At 37.9% G+C, this 21,861-nt stretch overlaps 1 protein-coding gene across 1 annotated transcript in view; it reads right to left on the bottom strand.

The window, feature by feature from the left end:
• Positions 1-21,861, bottom strand: part of LOC306887908 (serine/threonine-protein kinase ULK4-like) — a gene marked incomplete at its 5' end in the record, with an annotated part of 228,790 nt that overhangs the window by 2,032 nt on the left and 204,897 nt on the right. Inside the window, 2 exon segments of the mRNA XM_079445936.1 lie at positions 1,308-1,393; positions 21,284-21,469. Coding sequence (XP_079302062.1) covers positions 1,308-1,393; positions 21,284-21,469 — 272 coding nt within the window.

Genomic DNA, 21,861 nt, shown 5'->3' with positions numbered 1-21,861 from the left:
TCTGACCTGATCTCATGACACAAACGTACCTGTGGGAACCTTTTCGCAAAATGCGAAATACCTATCAATTAGTACATATCACTGCAGTTTCCAACAGAATTTAACACTAGAGGCAGTAAAACAGTGAGCACTTGTAATCGTTTTCATACACAGTTTTGATTACAGCTCCATGTTTCGCTTTCTGGATGTAACAAGCTTGCTCGGTAGCTCAGCCGGCACAGAATTGGACTTATTATGCCGAATCCTTGGGTACGAATCCCATGAAAAACTCACAATGAAAGAGTGAAAAAATAAATGCTAAAATGGCATGCTTGCGATTTTACATCACATTCGCTTTTGTTCATACTATCGGGTAGGTTTTGGTGTAGTGCAGATGGTACGTTATTTTAAAATGTCATGAAGCATTAGAGTTATAGCGCCACTCAAAGGACATTTCAAGTCCGAACTGCGGTGACGTACAAAACCAACATCACATAAAACGTACCATATCTGGGGGGAAAAAACGAACACTCTTTTAGTGCCACTCAGTGGACATTTCACATCGAATATGCAATGAAACGTACATGGCGTTACATATTTAGCGTCTTGTAAAAGTTCCCACAGATTCGTTTTCATCATGAGATCAGGCTTGATTTAACTTTATTTGGGATTCAAAGGTGAATGAAAGTCTCTAAGGTATTTTTTTTATTTAAAAAGGCAAAAACTAAATTTGAGGAAAAAACTAGTTTAGAAAACTTTCTTATGTGCATGTGTCAAACACATTCTATCAAGTACAGTAAACTTTGAAAGGCCACGCATTCGGCTTTGAATGCATATTGTGAAAAGCACTATGTATATAAATTACACTTAAGGAAAGTGGAAATTATTTTGTGTAGTAACCAAGAATGTTGTTTGGGCATATCTTAAATCGCACCTGGAATACTCTTTAAAAATTTATTCAAAGGGTCTCCAGAGCGGAAAGCATTCTGGTGTTGTCATCATTCAGTTATGCATGGTTTTCAATAATTCGTCTCTGCTTTGCCAAGAACCTAATATTGCTGAAGCTTTGCCTCACAAGCTTGGCTGGGCGACTTCAAAGGGATTCCTTCTCATTTTAGCAGAAGGAAGAGGAGGGGGGTCCTGCCCCCACAGGCAGCCACAATAGGCTTGTATCAATCTAAGGGTGAGGCCTGAGCTCAAGGAAACTCTCATCTAGAGGCCTACGCCTCAGCCGGCAACATGAATGGATCAAAGATGAAGGTCGCACTAAGAGACTCGATCGGGGGCCCATGCGGTGCCAGATGAGGAGCCTGTGTCGATTCACTCACCTAGTAGGCAGCGCCAGTTTCTGCAGCACGTGGACCAGGATCTGCCCTTCCGAAGAACCCCAACAGGAGCTGCCAACCACACTCATCTGTATGGGAAGAAGATGAAATGTACCTTAGGAAACAGGCTCACAGACGACACACTCTCGTACGATGTCAACCAGAAGCAGCGTGAAACCTATTTAGTCACTTTAACGCGCTCCACGAGCTCGGCTCTATCATAACAGGCTGAAAATAGCATGAATGGTAACCCGCACGACACTCGAGTACTTTGCCGCTGATTTGACGTGTCTGTTTTTAGAATTAGCAGCTCTCCGCACTTCAGCGTGACAGAGCCCATTACAATGTCATCTCGATGGCGTCTCACAGATAAGATGTTTCATCTGAGTGAATGAGGGTCAGTGAAAGCCCCCTCTGATGAACAACGCAGGACAGACTCTTCATCTTTTTAAGAGCTCTCGGTGAATCCTGCTCCTCACGCTGGCAGATGTACAACACACGCTGTGAAATCGGGAAGGCCGTTTGTAACTTTTTCCTTCATAACTCACGTACTGCTACAAATCGACCTGCCATCTTTTGATAGTAAAAATATATACTGTGTAACTAATAATAGACATCAGGAAAATGACTAGACCATAAAACTTGGTAAATACAAGAACATACACACACACACAGCCATTTAAAAGTTTGGAGGTTTTTTTAAACCAAAAAAGGTAAGCAAGAAATCATGGAAGTGACAGCATTTACAATGTTACCTAAGATTTCTATTTTAAATAAAAGCTGTTCTTTTGTACTTTCTATGATCAAAGAATGCTGAAAAAAGTATGATACAATTATTCCACAAAAATATAAAGCAGCACAACTGTTTTCAATAACAGTAACGCACAAGATTTGCCGCAATGAAGTCTTCGCAGAGCTGAAACCAAGAACTATCATGTTCAGACTACACTGAAGTTCCCGAAAAGACTGGGATCAACTGGCACTTCAGAAGTTTGTCTTATTCTGTGTTTATGTCTCATACACTCTTTCATGCTGAGCCACATGTAAGCAAGCAGTCCACAGATTGTGGCGGCACATTCAGAAAATGCTCCCTTCCAAAACAACCGGGCAAAACACAACAGGGTGACAGCTTGAGCAAAAAAGCACTGTCTGAAGAACTAATGCTATCTGGAAAAACTCCTATGACACTAAGGAACAGATCTGCTGATTTATTATGATTATTATTTTTTATTTCAATAAGCTCTTGATGGAGAAATAGGGTTATACCCCTGAGTATGAGGAGGGGTCCGTAATAAGAAGATCTTCATCAGATCCGAAGAGATGTCTTGTGCGAGAACACACATGCTTGTGCTCTTTATCTATGATGTCATCACCCCAGCCTGCCTGCCCACCTCAATATGCAGCCGTTACTAGGCAACAGGGTTATGTACCCGGCTGAACACGTCATTTTATGCTTAGTTCATTTCCTTCCTCCCCAATACATAAGGCATTACCTATTCGCCCATTTAAAATGGACGTATCCACATTTATGCTACATAATCACATGGTTAGGAAGCCAAATATTGTTAACTGACAGCTGCAGCTCTTCCAAGGGGCTTGACAGAGGGATAAGTATATGATAAGTGTATATTTATTTGAACAATATTGCAAAATAATCATTCACCCAGTCATTCATTTATTTATATACGTGGCCACACATTTAGGCCCGGTTTCACAGATGGGGTTTAGCTTAAGCCAAGACTAGGACTTAGTTAAATTAAGACATTTAAGCAGCTTTTATAAAAATGCCTTCGAAGAAAACGTTACAGGTGTGTATCTTGAGACAGAACAATGTCACTGATATGTTTTAAGCTATGTCAGAGCAAGATATTTTAAGTTGAAACCGCTCAAACATGCATTTTAGTCTAGGACTAGCCTTAAGCCTTGTCTGTGAAACCGGAGGTTAGTGTCTAACATCAACACCTGGGGCCGGATTCACAAAACAATCTTTAAAAAAAAAAAGTTGCTGGGTTATTTTATTATTTCAAATTGTTATATTTAAGCATTACAACAACACTAGCTACACATAATCAATAGCAAACTAGCAATGTGCATGAGTTTTCTGAAAAGTGACAGCGATGACTGATAATGTATAACGCAACGTATTGGTATTATCATCTACTGCAGAGCTGCTTTACAGCTGAATTGCATCTTGCAACATCAACACTGGTGCTAACCTGAACTGAATCAACATTGAACTGCCTAGAGCTGAAAAACAACATTGCTGCCTTTTTTAGAACTGCCTATAGCTGTAACTCATTTCAAATTGATGAACTTCACATTGTTATTGATCTGACCTGAACCAACTGGAACGGAACTGAACTAAACACTGGCTTGCTTAGTATGGGTCTGATAGACAATAATTGTAATAATTTATCAATATAACCACACTGACTCACACCATCGGATGAGAACAAAACTTGATGGCACTACCAACACTGAACTGACTTAAATGGATGGTTCACCCAAAAATGAAAACTCTGTCATTAATTACTCAATCTTATGTTGTTCCAAACCCATAAGACCTTTGTTCATCTTCGGAACACAAATTAATTTTTTTTTATGAAATCCGAGAGCTTTCTGACCCTCCATAAACAGCAAGGGTACTACCATGGTCAAGGCAAAGAAAGGTAGTAAGGACATCGTTAAAACAGTCCATGTGACATAGTAATAAAGTTGACTTGATTTGACTATACTGTTATACACATCTAAATGATAAAATCTGTAAGTCACTTTGGATAAAAGTGTCTGCTAAATTGCTAAATGTAAATCTCACTTATTTACACTACAAGCTTTTAGAATACTTTTTGCCATATAAATATTAGCAGCTGCACTAATTTGCACAGTCTGGGTCTCTGAATAAGATTTAGGTGCTTTTTCCTCCTCAAGTATGAGCTCCATATTCTCCTATACATGTATGCAAACTTGTTTTTTCTTGTAGTAATACATACAGATTGATTTGTTTTCAAATGAAGTTTAACAGCTGTTTAAAATATATATTTAATTTTGTGATTGTGATTATGATTCTGTATTATTATTGTGGTATGCAACTGCAATTGCACGTACTGGACTTGGCAAATGTCTATTTTCCATTTATGTATGAAATGATTGTTTATTTGCTTTTGTCATTGAGAAGTGTCCTTGAGCTTGGGAAAGGTGCTATATAAATTAAACATTATTATTATACATGGTCTAGTCCTTTGCGACAAAAATATTGTGAGCATATATGAATAATTTGCAGGCAGCACAAAAAGACGGCCAATGAGGTTTCTTCACTGTTGAGCTGATCAGTGCGTCTTCAAGCAAGAACCACCATACACTCAAAAGAAGAAAAAGTGTTCTAAAGAAAATACTGTGAAATTTTCAAGAATTGGAGAAACAGTCAACTCATCTAAATATTTCATAATTTTGGTGAATTAGGCTCTAGACCCAGGCTTTTCAAATATTTCAACATTGTGTAATGTTTTGAATAAAGCTCGTTTTGAAAAAAAAAAAAAACTCTTAACTCTTGACTCTTAATATTCCTTCTTTATACTGCAAATGTTTTCCTCCTCCACCCACAATTTATACCATTATCTTCAAGGCTTTGTGTTTAATTATGATTTTTTATATATAGTATAGACCAGCTGGAAACGAAGCTTTGTTCAGAGAAAATCTCTTCCTCCTGCCAGCAATTAATTTGAGAGAAGCCAGATAACTCACAAACAAGCTCTCCCTGGAAAGCCCTCAAATGTCCACCAGATAGCGGATGAGGAGAATGTTTTGGAACAGCCACCTAGAAGGAGCTACTTTAAATAGCTGCTGAAATTGGTTCTCAGTAGCTGATAGACTCACAGCCCCTCTGTGCAATTCAATGTGCCCAACATGCCCGGAGCAGTCTGACTCAATGCAAGATGTTATGTTGGCCTTCATTCCTCGGGTGTTGGACACAGAATCTTGCAGCTCAGATGCAATGGGTTGCAGTGTGACATGAACAATGAAAGCTGACAAGATATATTGAGTGAAAGACCGAAAAAGAGCAATCGAGACAAGGACAGTGGCAAAATGTAACAAAATGGAGAGACGGAGGGAGTGAATCACATGTTGTGTGTGTGAGATCTAAACTCTACTGATGGCTTCAATCACTTCAGCTTTTTATGGCTGTCATCAGATGCAGGCACCAGTCAGTCTGGTTTAAAGGGGTATTCAGTCTGACGGCAATATGCAGCCTGAAATAAAAGCCATTAACTTTAACTTTCAAAACCTGGCAATTTAAAAAAGTACAAGTTAAGCTCAACTGACAACAACTGTGGCATAAATGGTTATTTTCACAGTAATTAATGTCAAATATATATTTTGTGAAATTTTTTCTTTACTGTTCTAATACTTTTGGAGGGTACTGTGTATGTATGTATGTATATACACACACACACATTTAATTTGACAGAAATGCTTCCAAGAAATCCAGGTAACTATGTTCATTATGCACACTTTCACATTTAATCTTTTAATGCCTGATATTCTTAAACAGATGATTTTGAGTGTGTCTCTCATAAGTGCATAACTAAAGTGGGAAAAATGCAAACCAAAAGTCTGCACAATGTGGACAAATGAGATGTTTCACATTTTCTTAAAAATGGTTATTTCCATATTCTGCTTTAGTGTACCAGTGGGAAATATTAATTAATGATTTCCACACATTCCAGTAATAATCCAATGAGATTTTTGTATGAACACAAAGCCATACAACAGATGGTATAGCCTCCACAGAGCTCTGATATCAACATTATTGAGTCAGTGTGGGATAACAAGAAGAGACAGAAGCAACTGAGACACCCTAAATCCATAGAACAACTGTAGGAATATCTCCAACAACCTACCTGCTCTAACCATCTTAAAAACTGCAAAAGTGTATCTAGGTGAACCTAGCAAGTCTGCTACTCAACTCACATAGAAAATGAATTTAAGAAAAAACCATCCGCTCAACTCTGTGCCAAAAGACATGCACAGTCATTGAGAAACACACTTTATCATGATCCAGTCGATACCAACCCTGAACTTGGATGAGCCTTCTGACAGAGAGAGAGTTTTTAAATTGATAAGAAAACATCACAAAAACAAACGTTTTCTCTTCAACTCCCTCCGACGAACCTAAACAAGCTCTGTTGCACATTTAATATGCAAGCAGTTTCCTAGTTTCCCCACTTCAAAGGCTGACATAGAACAGTACACCCAAGTCCTTGTAATTACCAACTGAATTAACATGCCTATTAGCATATTAGTATAACAGATTCTCAGATGGGGTCTTAAGGGAGACTCCAATGTTCCTTACACTCGCGCGCTCAAGTGCACGACCCGCCATTCTGTTAAGAGGACAAGATGAGAGGATGTGGAGATGAACCCAATCAATCCACAACCCACAAACACGTGCCGCACACAAAAACACACACTTTAGTCGGTGGCTGCATAATCATGTAAGATGAACAGATGAGCTTTAATACAATTACGCACATTGTCTTCAGATAATACCTCTCGTCAGACCTGACAGATAAATAATGGTGACTATGAGAAGATAAACAGTTTGAGGCAGTTTTGAAAAATGCGTGGGTAAGCAGAATGGGTATCATCTGCTAAAAGGGTATGATTGCCATATTCATGCACCATGTTATTTACAAGGTAACCCAAGGTACTTCAAAGAAAAATATCTCGTGTCATGGTACTTTTTGTGTGTATTCTCTAGCTTTTTTTCTATTACACTTACATGTATTTATCTTGAAGAACATAAGTTGAGAACAAGTGTCAAAGTACAAGTTCCAAAATTTCTCAGAAAAGTACAAGCCATAATAGAGTGTTCAGAACAAAGAGTTCAACAACCTTGTACTTATTTTTCCAATCCTTTCCTTTCAGAGCCTCTCTTTCTTTCTGACATCAGAAATTATTATGTGGACTACGGAGGAGAACAGTAGAAGAAATCATGATGACTCGAAGGCTACATTCAATTACATAGTTTATTTTCTTCAGTCAGACTTAAATTCTGTTAGGGTATAAAAACCCAGCAGATGAGGTGAGGGCAAGAAAGAGAGAGAGAAAAAAAATCTGTCTCTTACAACACTTCAGAATCAGACACTGCATGTGCAATTTATGACTTAGATAAGTATTATCATATAGATACGTATTAGCTGTCCTGAATAAGTCAAATTATTTGAAATATCATTAGCAAAAATGGTATGGGACGAGTTTTAGCATTTTAATTGCCATTAATTGTAAAAGAGTAGTAAATACTGAAGTATTGAGGTCTGTATCAGTGACTGTAGATGGGTTCTATTGGCTTCATGACATTTAATGAACTCAATGACATTTCTAGACCTGCTGATGTCTGAGACTGAATGCTGTGCTTCAACAGAAACACAAGAGAGAATGGCAAAGCTTAGAGTGATTTCAATGTTAACCTGCATGTTTCAAGATCCTTATAGAGAAACCTTGTAGAAAATGGCAGAAATGCAAGTAAGAAACTTCCTAGCTGACCTTGCTTGAAGAACGTATTTTCAGTCCTGTGCAAACATCTTCCAAATGAAACTTGCTTGCAGAGATTACATTTTTAAATGTGAACATGAATGGTCAATTTTGCAATTTTGACTAAGCAAGCCACAAAGCTCTAATTTTGATTAGTCTTTGAACCTATAGCAATTTATTGGCCCTAAAGGCCATTGCACACTGAGTCCGAATTTTTCGTCCGAAATTTTCGCACGTTGAAAAATAAATACGACCTCACGTTTTGTCAATCACGTTTGCACACTGCCTCCGAAATTTTCGTCCGTCAAAAAAAAATTCGGATCGGGTTCGATTTTTTGCGTTTTTCGCATCCGTATAAAGCATTTTGAGATGCTTTGAGAAGGTGTTTTGACCATTCAGAGCCACCGTACAAGCGAAAGCCAAAATCCAAAATAGTGTCAGACAAATTAATACACTTCGTCTTGCAGCACAGCGCACTTTATGACAAACAAATTGCTGAAAATACAAAGATACAGAATATAAAGAACTGCTGTAGCCTATTTTTTATGCCTGGCGCGCACATTTCTGATGCCGCAGTTCGGTGTGTGTGTGTGTGTGTGTGTGTGTGTGTCCATACCTCAGACAGTCTCTGTTCAGGATAAAATGGTTCACGGAAATTGGTGGTCTTTTTATTATGTGGATTCAGTATCGCTAGCAAAGTATCAAACAGAGGCACTGACATCCTGAAATAAACTTTGAATCTCTCGGAATAATCCCGCAGCTCTTTGATAAGGAGGTGGAACTCTCCTTCCTCTCTGCGCAATCTAAGGATTGGATGGACCCAATATTTCATTTTTCTTTTTGTTTTTTTATAAAGAGAGTGGACAACAAAATCATCCTCACTACTTAAAGACATTTTGTATAGTTTTGCGATTTTTTTTCGCAACGGATTAATTAAAACGCATCGGACTCAGTGTGCAAGGTCTCTGTGCGTGACGAATTTATAAGATTGCGAATGCGAAAAAACGCATGCGAAAATTTCGGACTCAGTGTGCAGAGACCTTAACTCTTGTTCATTAACATTACCCCATCCACATAATATGCTGATCAGTCATGGTCTCTGCTGATTCATAAACAGCATGCACCACACTATGGTCACTCAGAACATACTGTTCCCATTCTGAACCAATGTTTTGTGTGGCCTAGGCGTGAAATGGAGCCCTCTTCCACTTTAGCCTTTGTACTCTTCTTTGAAAACCCCTTCATCGTGTGCAGGATCTATTTCTGATATTATAGAGGCAATTAGTGAGGTCTTTGATGGCTTGAGAAAAATGAGCATGCATAGATTTTACAGCGCTGCAATTAATGAATACGAATTAAAAGGCCTTTGTTGATGGCCTGGGTGAGAGATGGATGAGTGAGCTCGATTTTTCTTGCTTTAATTGAAAGCCTTTGTCACTTGCCCACTCACGTGTGAATAAGTGCTCTCTGTCACTCAAAAAAAGGAGAACAATGTAAATTAATTTGCATCATTTGCATAAATATAAAGCTTTTTTGCATAGGTGGTGAAAGCAGTCGGATTCATAAAACAACCAACTGTGACAAGTTTGTATGATTGAATAATCCACGCTCGCACTGGTTTATGTCAAACCGGCTTCGGTTCACTCTTTCATTGTATTGGATGTTCTGAAGACAGCAGAGCGCCGTCTTGCTGTATGGTGCGGGAAGCGGAAGGAAAGAGTGATGATTAAAAGGATGTGTGTAGAATGTGTCATTAATTTGGAGTCTTGTACCTCTTAATGGAACTAGTGTGTTAGAGCCTTATAAATTAGAATGCTCAGAATCTAGCATTCTAGTCAATCCATTATCAATTTGACAAATTCAAAGACAAAAGTTTGTAGAGAATACAGTTTGTAAAGTTTTTAGTACAGTAGATTAGCTTCATTTACTCAATTTTACAGGTAGTCTCAGCCTCATAGCACATTCACACACCGCCCACATTCCTTACACTGACTGGCTATGCACATTGTACGCAAAATTTGAAAGCACTTTTAAGTGTTCACAAGGTACCAAGGTGATATTATGAGCACCTTTGAAGAATTTACCAAATTTCGATTTACCAAAGTTAGTGGAATCAAGTCACTGGCATAAGATAAGCTTTCTTTTGAGAAGCTTAGTACTAGGATAAACATGCATATGTCTTTCCAGTGTTCTCTCTGATACTTCCAATCTAATGTTTGCATACATTCAATGCAATATTTGACTTCAGATAAACCCATTCCTAAACAGCCAGTCAGTCTGTCTTTTCCCGACAATGTGGAACTTGGCCAGAATAAACTGCACTTATGTTGTTGGAATAAGGTCTGGCAAGGTGGCACAACATATTAGGTCTCATGGTCCATCCATTCTCCAAACCGCTTGTCCACTGTAGAGTCGCAGGGATGCTGGGGCCTATACCAGCATATCGGCCTGAAAGCAGGGAAGCGTCTTGCATGTATGGTGGTTCCATTATATTACACTGATTTTGACATTGCTATCAATGGGATAACTTGTCCTATCGCTGGCTTTCACCCCACTAAAGATGAAGTCTAGGGTGTGTCTCCACAAAAAGACACACCTAAGCTGGCACTGAACGAAACCTCAGGCATTAAAAACTTTTTTATGCAACTGTGCAGCATGCACCGTGCCAGCACTCAAATCCCAATGCGTGTGCTGTTTCTGGAGCTGATAATTGTGCGAGATAATGCAGATCTATGCTGATAACAGGAAGCTGGAGAGCATTGTATTTTTTTTTTTTTTTTGCTGCAGACACCATGCAGAGCAGATAGTACAGATGGGATAGAGGACAGATAAAATGGATAGAGAGAGGGGGAGAGATATAGAAAGAATACAGTTTGTCTTGGCTTTGCTGTGGTGGTGGAAATGGAACATGACATTGTCAATGCTCTACCCTACATTGCCAAAGTAGGACAAGGTCAGCGAGGAACAATAATACAATTGTTGTCAACCATGGTAACACATTAATATTATAATAGAGGAAGATCTGGGGCTTCTCTGTAACAAAGCTTTACATTGACATAATATTGATTTAGTAGGCAATTTTATCCAAAGTTTACCAGAATAGTACAAAGTGCAGTAAACTCCAGTCATGAATTTGATAGCCAGTGGAGTGAGACATGGACAGTCTTTGAATGACTGATGACTTGACATACTGCCATGATCTTTTTTGAGATGATCTGATTAACTAACCATTGTTTTTGATCAAGAAAGCCAGCTTATAGGTCACTGCAAGATTCCAGCCTAGGAGCTTTAAAGTATATTCAGACAGGTCTGATTGCCCTTATATTGAAAATCACGGGCAAAAGTGATAGAAACTGAATGATTGAATGATATGGCCAAGTGAAGCAGTGCATTTCAAGAAGAGGAGGGGGCCCAACACTGAACCCTGAGGTACCACCGGTGGTTAGGTGATGCAACTTAGACAACCTTCACCTCCAGGAAACCTTGAAAGATCTGCCTGTGGGGTAGGGCAGGTTTAACAAACATGAAGGGCATAACAGCCCCACTAGTAATATATAAAGCATTGCAGGAATTCACCAATAATTGCACAGGAGAATTCTGTCAATCACAGAAAAGTCACTCCTTCTTCCTGTTCCTAACCTCATTGACAATTCAGCTCACACCTTCGTCTGTGACCAGTTGCGCAGTACCTAGCCCTGACGGTTCATCTTTCGAAAACAAGTTTTGCCCATGGAGGAGTGTGGAAATGTGTGTTTGCGATCGCAGGCCGATGGCCCGTGGCACCATACCTGGGTCAATACTCTTTCATGCTGCAGCTGGGCTGAGCGATGAGGCCATTGTTGCTACTGTCACGCTGTGAGGGGTTCCAGTCTGCAGGGGTGGCCACAGCAGAGCTAATGAGCGCGCCTCTGAGTCCCAGGAGTGGGAGCTTGACGCGCAAAAAGTGTGTGCATGTGTTTGTGTGTGAGCGAGCGTCTGCTAGCACCACTGTCCTGCTCCTTCCTCTGCATTATTCATGCACTCAATACACACTGCCACATTCTGCTATCCTGAGAGCATCGTGTGATGTGTATCTCAGGGAATGTCTCACTACCTCCGTCCCTTCTCTGTTTCTCGCTGTCTCCTAGTTTGCCCCTTTCGTTGTCACTGACGACTCGGTGAACTGATTGAGAATGTAGAACAGCAGTCACACTTGTGTCCTTGTGGTCCAGGGCTCACCACAACGGGGAAGGAGAGAATCATAATGAGAATCAAGTTTTTTTGGCTTTTTGCCATTTTATATTGACACAGGATAGTGGAGAGACAACACGAAACGAAATCTGCAAATGATGCAGATTCGAATGTGTACTGGCCACAGGAGAACCATGGTCAAATATGATGGAGCATGCAACCTAACCACTAGGTCACGGCTCGAGGGAGAATCGTTTTTAAAAGGCAACATATTTTTGGTCCATAAATCTGGCTCAGGCTACTACTTCAGTGCAAGTCTATGGGATTTTTTTACACATTTTATTGTCTTCCAGGGAAAGAAAAAATCTTCTCAACAACATTTGTGCCTGTATCACAAGCACAATAATAATGATGCTTCCCTTTCCATCCACCGCTAATCAGGACTTTGTGCTTAATGAATCTAATTGGCTATAATGCAGGAAGTCAGGGAAAGTCTAAATGAAAAGACTCAAACTCCTACAGATTCACAAATAAAGCAGCAATATCAAAAAGCAGGAGGTTATGGAGGAACAAACAGTGTTGTTTGCCTGTGAGAAGGAAACTAATTACTCATGCTCAATGTGGATCAGAGCAGTGCAGTATTCTCTAGAGACTATATCATTAGGTAGAATCAGACATGACAAAATAAAATACCACGCATAAAGCAACACATCAGAGGGATGCCAGGAGAGAGTATATGTTTGTGTGTAAGAAACTCCCGATGGGTGATTTATCTTCAGTAGTCTCGGAAGGCTGACAGCGGATGAGGGCAGTAACGTGACCAGGTCATTTCATTCCATTAGCACTTCGATTACAGAGCCCGTGTGTAATTAGGACAGGGACAGCAAGTCATGAATCAAAGAGGATGATTTAAAACACACAAACAACAGACATGCTTCAGTGCATACAAACACACACACACAAATCCCCAGGGCTGCTGCTGCCCCCCCCCCCCCCCCCCCCCCCCCCCAGTGATGCATGTCTCACATGTGTCTTCGTAACCAGACTTTCAGTCGCGAATGGACTTGAGATAGACAAGCATCATTGCAAAGCCTTAGTTTGGATGGGGTTAGTTTTCCCTGAGGATATTAAGTAAATTAGTTTTTTGCAAGCGTACTTTTTGATTTCACTCCTGCCCGAATCAAGCATATCGGTACTGTTCTAAGACAATCTTGGTAAAAAAATTAAAGAATGCTTTCCAACAAAATCAGGGTCCTCTGAGAAAACTAATCCCATCTGAACAGAAACGTCTGTGATTGCGTTATTGTTTGTTTTCTCTCTCAAAGCTTCTCTTCACATAGTTTGACCTTTGTCGAATATTGTATATTGTAATTTTCTTGTTGTGCTGCCTGGTGTACTTTTATTACAGATACAGACCTTTTTGTCAGCTTTCTGGGTAAAATAAAGATAAAATAAAATAAAAATAAGTACTGCTTGCACCTCATCTGATGCAAGAAAAAGACGTATATTAATAAAGAGGGTCTAAGAACGGCCATCAGGTATGAATTTCTTATCTTAATTACATACATACATATTATTATAAATGTATCACATATGTGACCGTGGCCCACAAAACCAGTCATAAGGGTAAATTTTTCGAAATGGAGATTTATACATCATATGAAAGCTGAATAAATAAGCTTTTCATTGATGTATGGTTTGTTAGGATAGGGCAATATTTGGCCAAGATACAACTATTTGAAAATCTGGAATCTGAGGGTGCAAAAAAAAATCTAAATATTGAGAAAATCACCTTTAAAGTTGTCCAAATGAAGTTCTTAACAATGCATATTACTAAACGTAAGTAAATAGCCAGTTAATGCTAAGTAGAGATGGACATGAGTACTCTGAAGTGCAATCAAACGATCGATCATAGCAACCCAATTATTGTAGTGACTTTGTTTCAATGTAATTTTTAATAATCTGATTAACTGACCACTCGCAAAGAACTTGAATGACAGGCAATCTGACCAATCATAACGCCAAATCCGCCATCTTGCCTGACAAACAAATCAGACAGGAGAGCAGATTATCTTTGGTGGACTTAAACTTGAAAAATGGTGTGTACTGTATTGACGTCTTTCCGTGGTTGAAAGAAAATGCGTTATGATGTTCATTCATGTTTATTTTGTGCTTTAAGAAAATATGAAAAGACGATCGGTTCACGTGTGCCGCTTGAACTGAGGCAATACAGTGATCTGTTACGACACATTAAAGAACCACAAAATGGTATTTATTGCTTGAATTTCTTAATAAAATACATAATTTTAAAGCTGAGACCTTGTTTTGTACAAGAAGTAATCTACTATGTCTTGTCTGTCAGTGTGTTGTCAGTTTCCTCTTTGCTCCACAATTAATTTTTACAGCGTGAGAACATGGTGTATAGTGTGAGAGCGGCATGGCTTGTTGGACATAACAACAGTAACTAAGGAGGGTGGGTTTTTGCGAAGGGTCAATTACTGTGTCATTTTGGGTGGTTCCTTGCAATCCTTGCAAGTGTTGGGATAACAACTGTAGACACACTGTATACAGTGACTTTCAGTTTGGGATAGCAATGGACCTGTTTTTGGGTTCAAAAATCATCTAGATGAAGCACAACTGATGTAACGGTTTGCAACAGAACAATTTTTAACTTTTTCCACTTATAAATGTGACAAAATAAACGAGGCAAAGCAAATGCACACCTGATGAGGTGCAAGTTGAAGGGAAAAATATGAATCAGTTAAGAGGAGAACAACTGCACACTCACTTAAGCATGTTTATTAACCAATGTTTTGTCTAGTATCCTTTGCAAAAGCCGAAAACATTGGTTAATAAACATGCTTAAGTGATATTAAGCATGTTTGATTAATAAACACGCTTAAGTGAGTGTGCAGTTGTTCTCCTTTTAACTGATTTAGAATGAACAGAATTCCACTTATAAAAGTGAATAAACATGAAGGTGCAATGCGATAGTCAAAGATTTTCATCTAACACATCTGTACACAGTCCAGTAATAAGCAAATTGGGTTGGTTGGTACCTGCTCCACCGGCCTTCATCTCGAGGTCCATAAAATCAGCAATTCATTAATTAGTTGAGTACTCAAGCAGTCACAATGACCAAAATACGCATTCATAGCAGCCAGCATCTTTTTGAAGTGTACTCTATGATCAATAGAGAAGCACCAGTCAATCTCATGCTTTGTTAAACGTATATGAGACACTATACATATAGGTTTAAGTGCTTACAAACACACTCTTTACCACACAATAACAAAACAAACAATAAACATTATTTACATCTCCCTCTAAATCCAGGATGAGAGATACAGAGACAGGTGGCGACAGTAAGAAACAGACAGATAAAAAGAGAGACAGTGTTAAAACAACCGGAGTGTTGTGATCTGGCTCGATGACACTAATGAGGCCTATAATAGCTCTTGATGGAGGGAGAAGATCCTGGGGGGCAGAAATGGGGGTGGATGATCAACGAAGAGACAGAGAGAGAGAAAGTGAAGCTTCCACACAAGCATATAAAACGCTGAAGCACACATTACACTTTGCGGATGATGAAATAAGGAAAAATTGGTGATTACACAAAGAGAGAAGGGGAGAGAAAGTTTGGAAAAAGTAGATGGGTGTGACAGATCAGTAGAACACTTAAGGTTGTTCAGAATAAAAAGTAATCCGTGCAGACAACATTTTGGGAGATGGCAGTCTTATTTAACTAGCCAATCGAATTTACATTATGATAATGAAGTGGGAAAGCGTTTTCTAAATGTAGTCTGATTACGCTAAATACATTTCCTGCTGTTCACTGTGGTTTAATCAGGGATGGGGTGGTATCAGGGAAAAAAAAATATGAATATACCATCAACATTTATTCAAATTCCAGTCATATAAGTTGTTCTAAACCTGTATTATTATTTTTTGGATGTCCATTGTCTATTGTCAATAGTATAAAATGAAATGCATGAAACACAGCTCATAAGAAAGTCGCTTGCAAATCAAGTAGCTTTCTGTTGTCAGATGCAGCAATTTCGTGTGACCAGTTTGAACCAGTTGTGAAATCTGCGTGAGGAAATCATTGACCCCTCAAGCTAAATTCCCAGTGGCATCGACTCCCAGTGAAATTACTGGATTAAAATGTTGAAAATGTCACCACACCTTTACACAGGAAAATACTTTTACGGGATGCCCAAGCTGCTCTTTGAAAGTGAAGGGATGGGGGCTGTTGAGCTTCAAAGTACATTTAAATATGATGCTTAAAGACACTTCGGTTGACGTCAAATGTTTCTGTCACATTACCATTGTGGTCATACCTGACATTTGAATGTACAAAAATGTGAATAAGATTTAAGGAACTGTGGTACAGGGAAAATCTTTCAGCAAATAACGACTTACATCTCAGTCTTCTCCTGACATAAAACTATTTTCAGAAGCTTTTTGTATATTTTGAAGCTTGACAGCCCTTGTCGCATTCAATTTTTGCTGTAAGAAAAAGATACAGTTTTTGACATTTTGTAAAACGTTAAAAAAAAAGTGCTTGATACTCTATAGACATAAATGTTATTAAAAAGTTACTAAAAAGCTCAACAGTGTTGAAATGTTTCTTGAGTATGTAGCATATTAGAATGATTTCTGAAGGATCATGAGTGATAGTTGCTGAAAATTCAGTTTTGAAATCACATTAATTACATTTTAAAATATATTCAAATCGAAAACAGTTATTCTAAATTGTAACAATATTTAACAAAATGACTGTTTTACTGTGTTTTTGATCAAATAAATGCAGCCGTGGTGACCATAAGAAACTTCGGTCACACTTTATTTTAAGGTCCAGTTCTCGCTGTTAACAAACCATTAACTGACTTTTGACTCAAACTCCTAATTTGCTGGTTATAAGTAGTTAGTAAGGTAGTTGTTAAGTTTAGATATTGGGTAGGATTAGGGATGCAGAATATGGTCATGCAGAATGTGTGCTTTATAAGTACTGATAAATAGTCAAAATAGTAATAATAGGCATGCTAATGAGCAATTAGTTAATAGTGAGAATGGGTCCCTATACTAAAGTGTTACCAAAACGTCTTTCAAAAATATTTTAAACCAACCCCAAACTTTTAAACAGTACAGTACACTGACTTTATATGTCAGCCAAAAATATTCAATTCCCCTGGAACAACACTTTTTCAAGGTATGTGACCTCAGTAGTTAAATACTTGTGTTTGTGAGAGATATGTTGAAGAGATATCAGCCCTGGGCCACCGCTCTTAAAATCATAATAATATTTAAGATATTTGTTAATGTCCTCATCCACAAAAAGTGTGCTGGAAGCAGATGGAATGAAAGCAGAAATTGTGTATTTTAATTGCTGTCATGGAGTTCATCCTCCTGTAGAACTGTGTAATTGTGTGAAAGCGAGATGCTGTGCTTATGTCTGTCTGACACTGTCATTCCAACAGAGACCAGTAACACGAGCTTAACTAAAGAATATTTCTCTCTCTGTCTAGACTGTATTTCACATCTGAAGCTCAGAGCAGCTTGAGGTTTGTTTGCATTCTGAGAAACAGATCAGGAGGGGAAAAACTGATGCAATCAATGAAGGATGATACCAACATTACAGACAAACACTTTTGCCAGTGTGGCAACACTCCAGTGCATTGATTGTTTTACAAACTTTTTAATGTCAACGTTCCCACAAATTTCGACCATTTAATTTCCATTCGCTTGTGATCACTGAATATGGATTTTATTAGAAATCTAGAAAGCCTTTCTAATGTTATTTGTTTTCTTTCAGTATTTATTAATCCTTATTCATTTCAATTACAGTTTCCAAATGTTATTTACATAAAAAATAGGGTAACACTTTATCTTAGGGTCTCTTAACTATTGCTTATTAGCATGCATATTACTAGAATATTAGCCATTTATTAGTAGTAATTAAGCACATATTAATGCCTTATTCTACATGACCTTATTCTATCCCTAATCCTAACCAATACCTAAACTTAACAACTACCTTACTAACTATTAAAATTGTAAATGTCATATTATGTGACTATGCATTACGAAGAGCTTATGAAATACTAGCTACGTCCTGCCTTACGAACAACTGATGCAACCGAACATTGCATATATTTAGTTACAAACTAGCTAGTAGTTACTAAGCCTCTAGTGTGGACTTCACATTCTAATTTATAGCAGTGGTCTGGAGAATCCATATTATATATTTATTTAAAAACTTCTAATTTTTAATATACCAAAAACCTACCTTTTCTAACTACTCCTAGACCATTGCTCTGATTTTCATGAAAAATGCATAGTAGATCTTCAGACCATCTTGACAAAAGTTTATGCAATTCAAGTTGAGTAGTCAAACTTGCGAATGAATTAGACGAAGAGCACATCAATCTTCACAACGCTTTAGCTTATTCAAACCAAATTTGGTGCATGTTATGAAAACAATGACCTGAGGGTATACAAGTTTTGGCAGTGTGCCACCTATTGGTCAATATATGAGGACCACAAAAGCAGTCTTAAGTGTCAACTTTTCGAAATTTAGGTTTATACAACATCTGAAAGCTGAATAAATATGCTTTCCATTGATGTATGGTTTGTTAGCATCAGACAATATTTGGCCGAGATACAACTATTTGAAAATCTAGAATCTGAGGGTGCAAAAAAATCTAAATATTGAGAAAATCGCCTTGTTGTCCAAATGAATGAACTAATCAAAAATGAAGTTTTGATATATTTACGGTAAGAAATATACAAAATATCTTCATGGAACATGATCTTTACTTAATATACTAATGAATTTTGGCATAAAAGAAAAATTTATAATTTTGACCCATACAATGTATTTTTGGCTATTGCTACAAATATACCCCAGCGACTTAAGACTGGTTTTGTGATCCAGGGTCACATATATGAAAAATGTACATTTTTGATACATTTTGTCACCTACTCGTCAATAATTGATAAGCAATCACATCCCATTAAAAGTGATTGTATTTATGGATTTTCAACCATTTTGCCTAAAGACATGAACAAATGTCTTTAATTACTCATTTTTGCAGATGGTCTGATGTTCCCTGCAATGCTTGCGTAGCTCCTCATTTTGCAGATAATTGCTGCTTGCAGCTTTATTTATTTATTTATTATTATGTTATTGTTTTTGTTGTTCAGTGCCATTTCTAAGAACTAATTGGAGTAGTTGAAGTCATTCTTTACAGAAATTCTGAAATAAATCAAACTCCGATGGGAAAAGTCAATTGCATTATTTTTATGGTAAAATTTAACATTAAAGCTCAACAAGCAAATTAACACAAAGGAAACACTGTAATTTATAGAAATGTTCCAGTGAAAATGCTCTGTTATTTCCAGGTTTTCCATGATGGTAGGAACCCTGGTTGCCATAATTAACTTTGCTGTTTCAGCAATTTTAACCACAGAAGCTCGTAGGAATCTGTGTTTATTTTTCATATGAGTGCTTGAGTGTCCCTGAAGTGTCAGTTTGAGTTTGTGGCTGGGCAGATTGTGAGTGACTTGTTTGGATGAGGTCACTCTCTTCTCTCTGGAGTCTGTCAAAGCCAACAGCTCCTCTCCAAATATCTGCAGTGTTTGAGCACAGATGAAGTCATCAGAACACTGATGACTCAACCACAGGCTGGGCAAGGCTGAGCAATATTATAAACACACGCATATTCTCAGTATGCAGAAGATACCTATATATTTGCTCACAGTACCAAATCCACAAACATGTTTATCCAGAGACTATGCCACAATAAGAAAGAATAGCCTTTTCAGGACCTCGGAGAGTGACCACAACACTAAATACTCATGATAAGAATGAGTTTAAATAAATATGATATAAAATAATATTTTCTAAACAGTTTGAGGTCTGGGTTAAAAGGTTTTATTCTGACCACTGCCAACTGATTGGTCTCTATAGGACAAGAAATTGGGTTGAAAAATAAGCGTGCATAGTAACGTCAGCCGAAATGGAAAGCCATTTTTTAAAGGTAAAGCAAATTATTAGATTTTTACGAAAGTTCATTTGCAAAGTTTTCTTTGGAATAATGTGCACTGATTATGGAAATCTCTGCCTTGCAAATGATCAAATAAATGTTATTCATTAATAGATGCAAATGGTTGAAAACATGGATAACGACAGGGATTAATCCTGATTGAGAAATCAGTCATTCTCATGGTCTCGCCCATCATAAATGAATTGAATGATCAATGACATGCTGACTTTCACACAATCAGTGCTAGTGTGATGATTGTAAACATCCCTGCTGAGTTATTTTCATCCAGACTGATGATTTATTTTTTGTCCTTGCTGATGTTGGACAGTCCCCCTAATCAACAAATACATGCATCAGGATCAGGACAGGGTTAGAACTGAATTAAACAGCCTGTTTTCGCTACGTTATCTTTAAGGCCTTAGTACTTATATGATATTGGACATGTCTAATATTAATATTTAATATCGCATAAAAATGAAAAAAGAGAGGAAATCAACAGTCATGAGGGTCTGGATGCTATCCTCCTCATTCCGCATGGCTGTAGCCAACCATTCAATGACCCAGAAGGCCACACTGCACAGGAAACACAGTTCATGCCCTCCTACCACACAGACCATCCAATATTAAAGAGAGGGTTCGATTTGCCACACACAGGCACATCACATATTGAGCTGACACACTGTCTCTGACAGCACCAGAATTGAAAATAAATAAATAAAATAATTTAAAAAATCCCAGCTTGTTCTTCCTACAGAGTCACACACAGAAAGTTCAGCTCAAAAATAGTTTTCCTTCATATATGATATCCTATTACTCTTTGATATTATTCCTTTTACTCATTAGAGCTGAATTGGTGCCTTAATAAATAATAACATTATTAAAATAAATGAGAAAAAATAGATATGGTTTATTAATAAATAGTAACATTAATAAATAAAATCAGAAAATAGACTAAATATGGCATTTAATAACTTATTTTGTATTAGTAACTTAAATAACTTTGTATATTGTTTAGTGCAAACATATAGCTACTTAATATATGCTTAAAAATGGTTAAGCAATTTAGCATCACATTTAAAATCAGATCTAGTTTCCCACTTTCCCCCCACATTCAATACAGCAAGACTGTAGTCTGCTTTTACTGTAGCGTATTTTGAATTGTTCATACTGCATTCATAATATACTGTTTAGGTACGTGCTGGTCTCAGATCAGCATTTGCATGCACTTACCAAGCGTTTTAGCACACGGAGCAGCAGTTTCTGCTGTCTGGGCTCAGTGTGCGTCTGCAGTGCGTGTGCCAGGCTGAGCAGCTCCTCTGGCTGCAGGCGATCCGCACCTTCTCCTCCGTACAGCTGAGCCAGCAGAGACACACAATGACTGGTCTCCTCATACACCTCACTGTCATTACACGCCAGCTGCAGGAGAACAACACAGAGATCTGAACATTTACCCAGGAACAACTAAAATACAACAAACTATAATACATACAAATTATACAAAACAAATAATTATCCACAGTTGATTTAGTATGAAAATCTTTGTCAATCTTAGTAAAATTGTCAATATTCCTGCATCTATATAACATTCCGAAAGAACAGGCTGAATTATTGAACAGCTGAGCTGCAGCCAAACTCTACCTTCATGGAGATATTTCTAGGACTTTTATATTGCTCTTCTATTGCTTTTGGGAAATATGAAACTACATCCATCATAAGTCTCAGCACTACAAATCTGTTTGTCTATCTACGGTCAATAGCAGTGGTCTGGAGAATCTATATTATATATTTATTTCAGAACTTCTCATTAG

This window comes from Barbus barbus, assembly GCF_936440315.1.
Source record: "Barbus barbus genome assembly, chromosome: 21".
NCBI lineage: Eukaryota > Metazoa > Chordata > Actinopteri > Cypriniformes > Cyprinidae > Barbus > Barbus barbus.
Note: the sequence above shows the minus strand (reverse complement) of the source record. Positions and strands in the feature narration are given on the sequence as shown.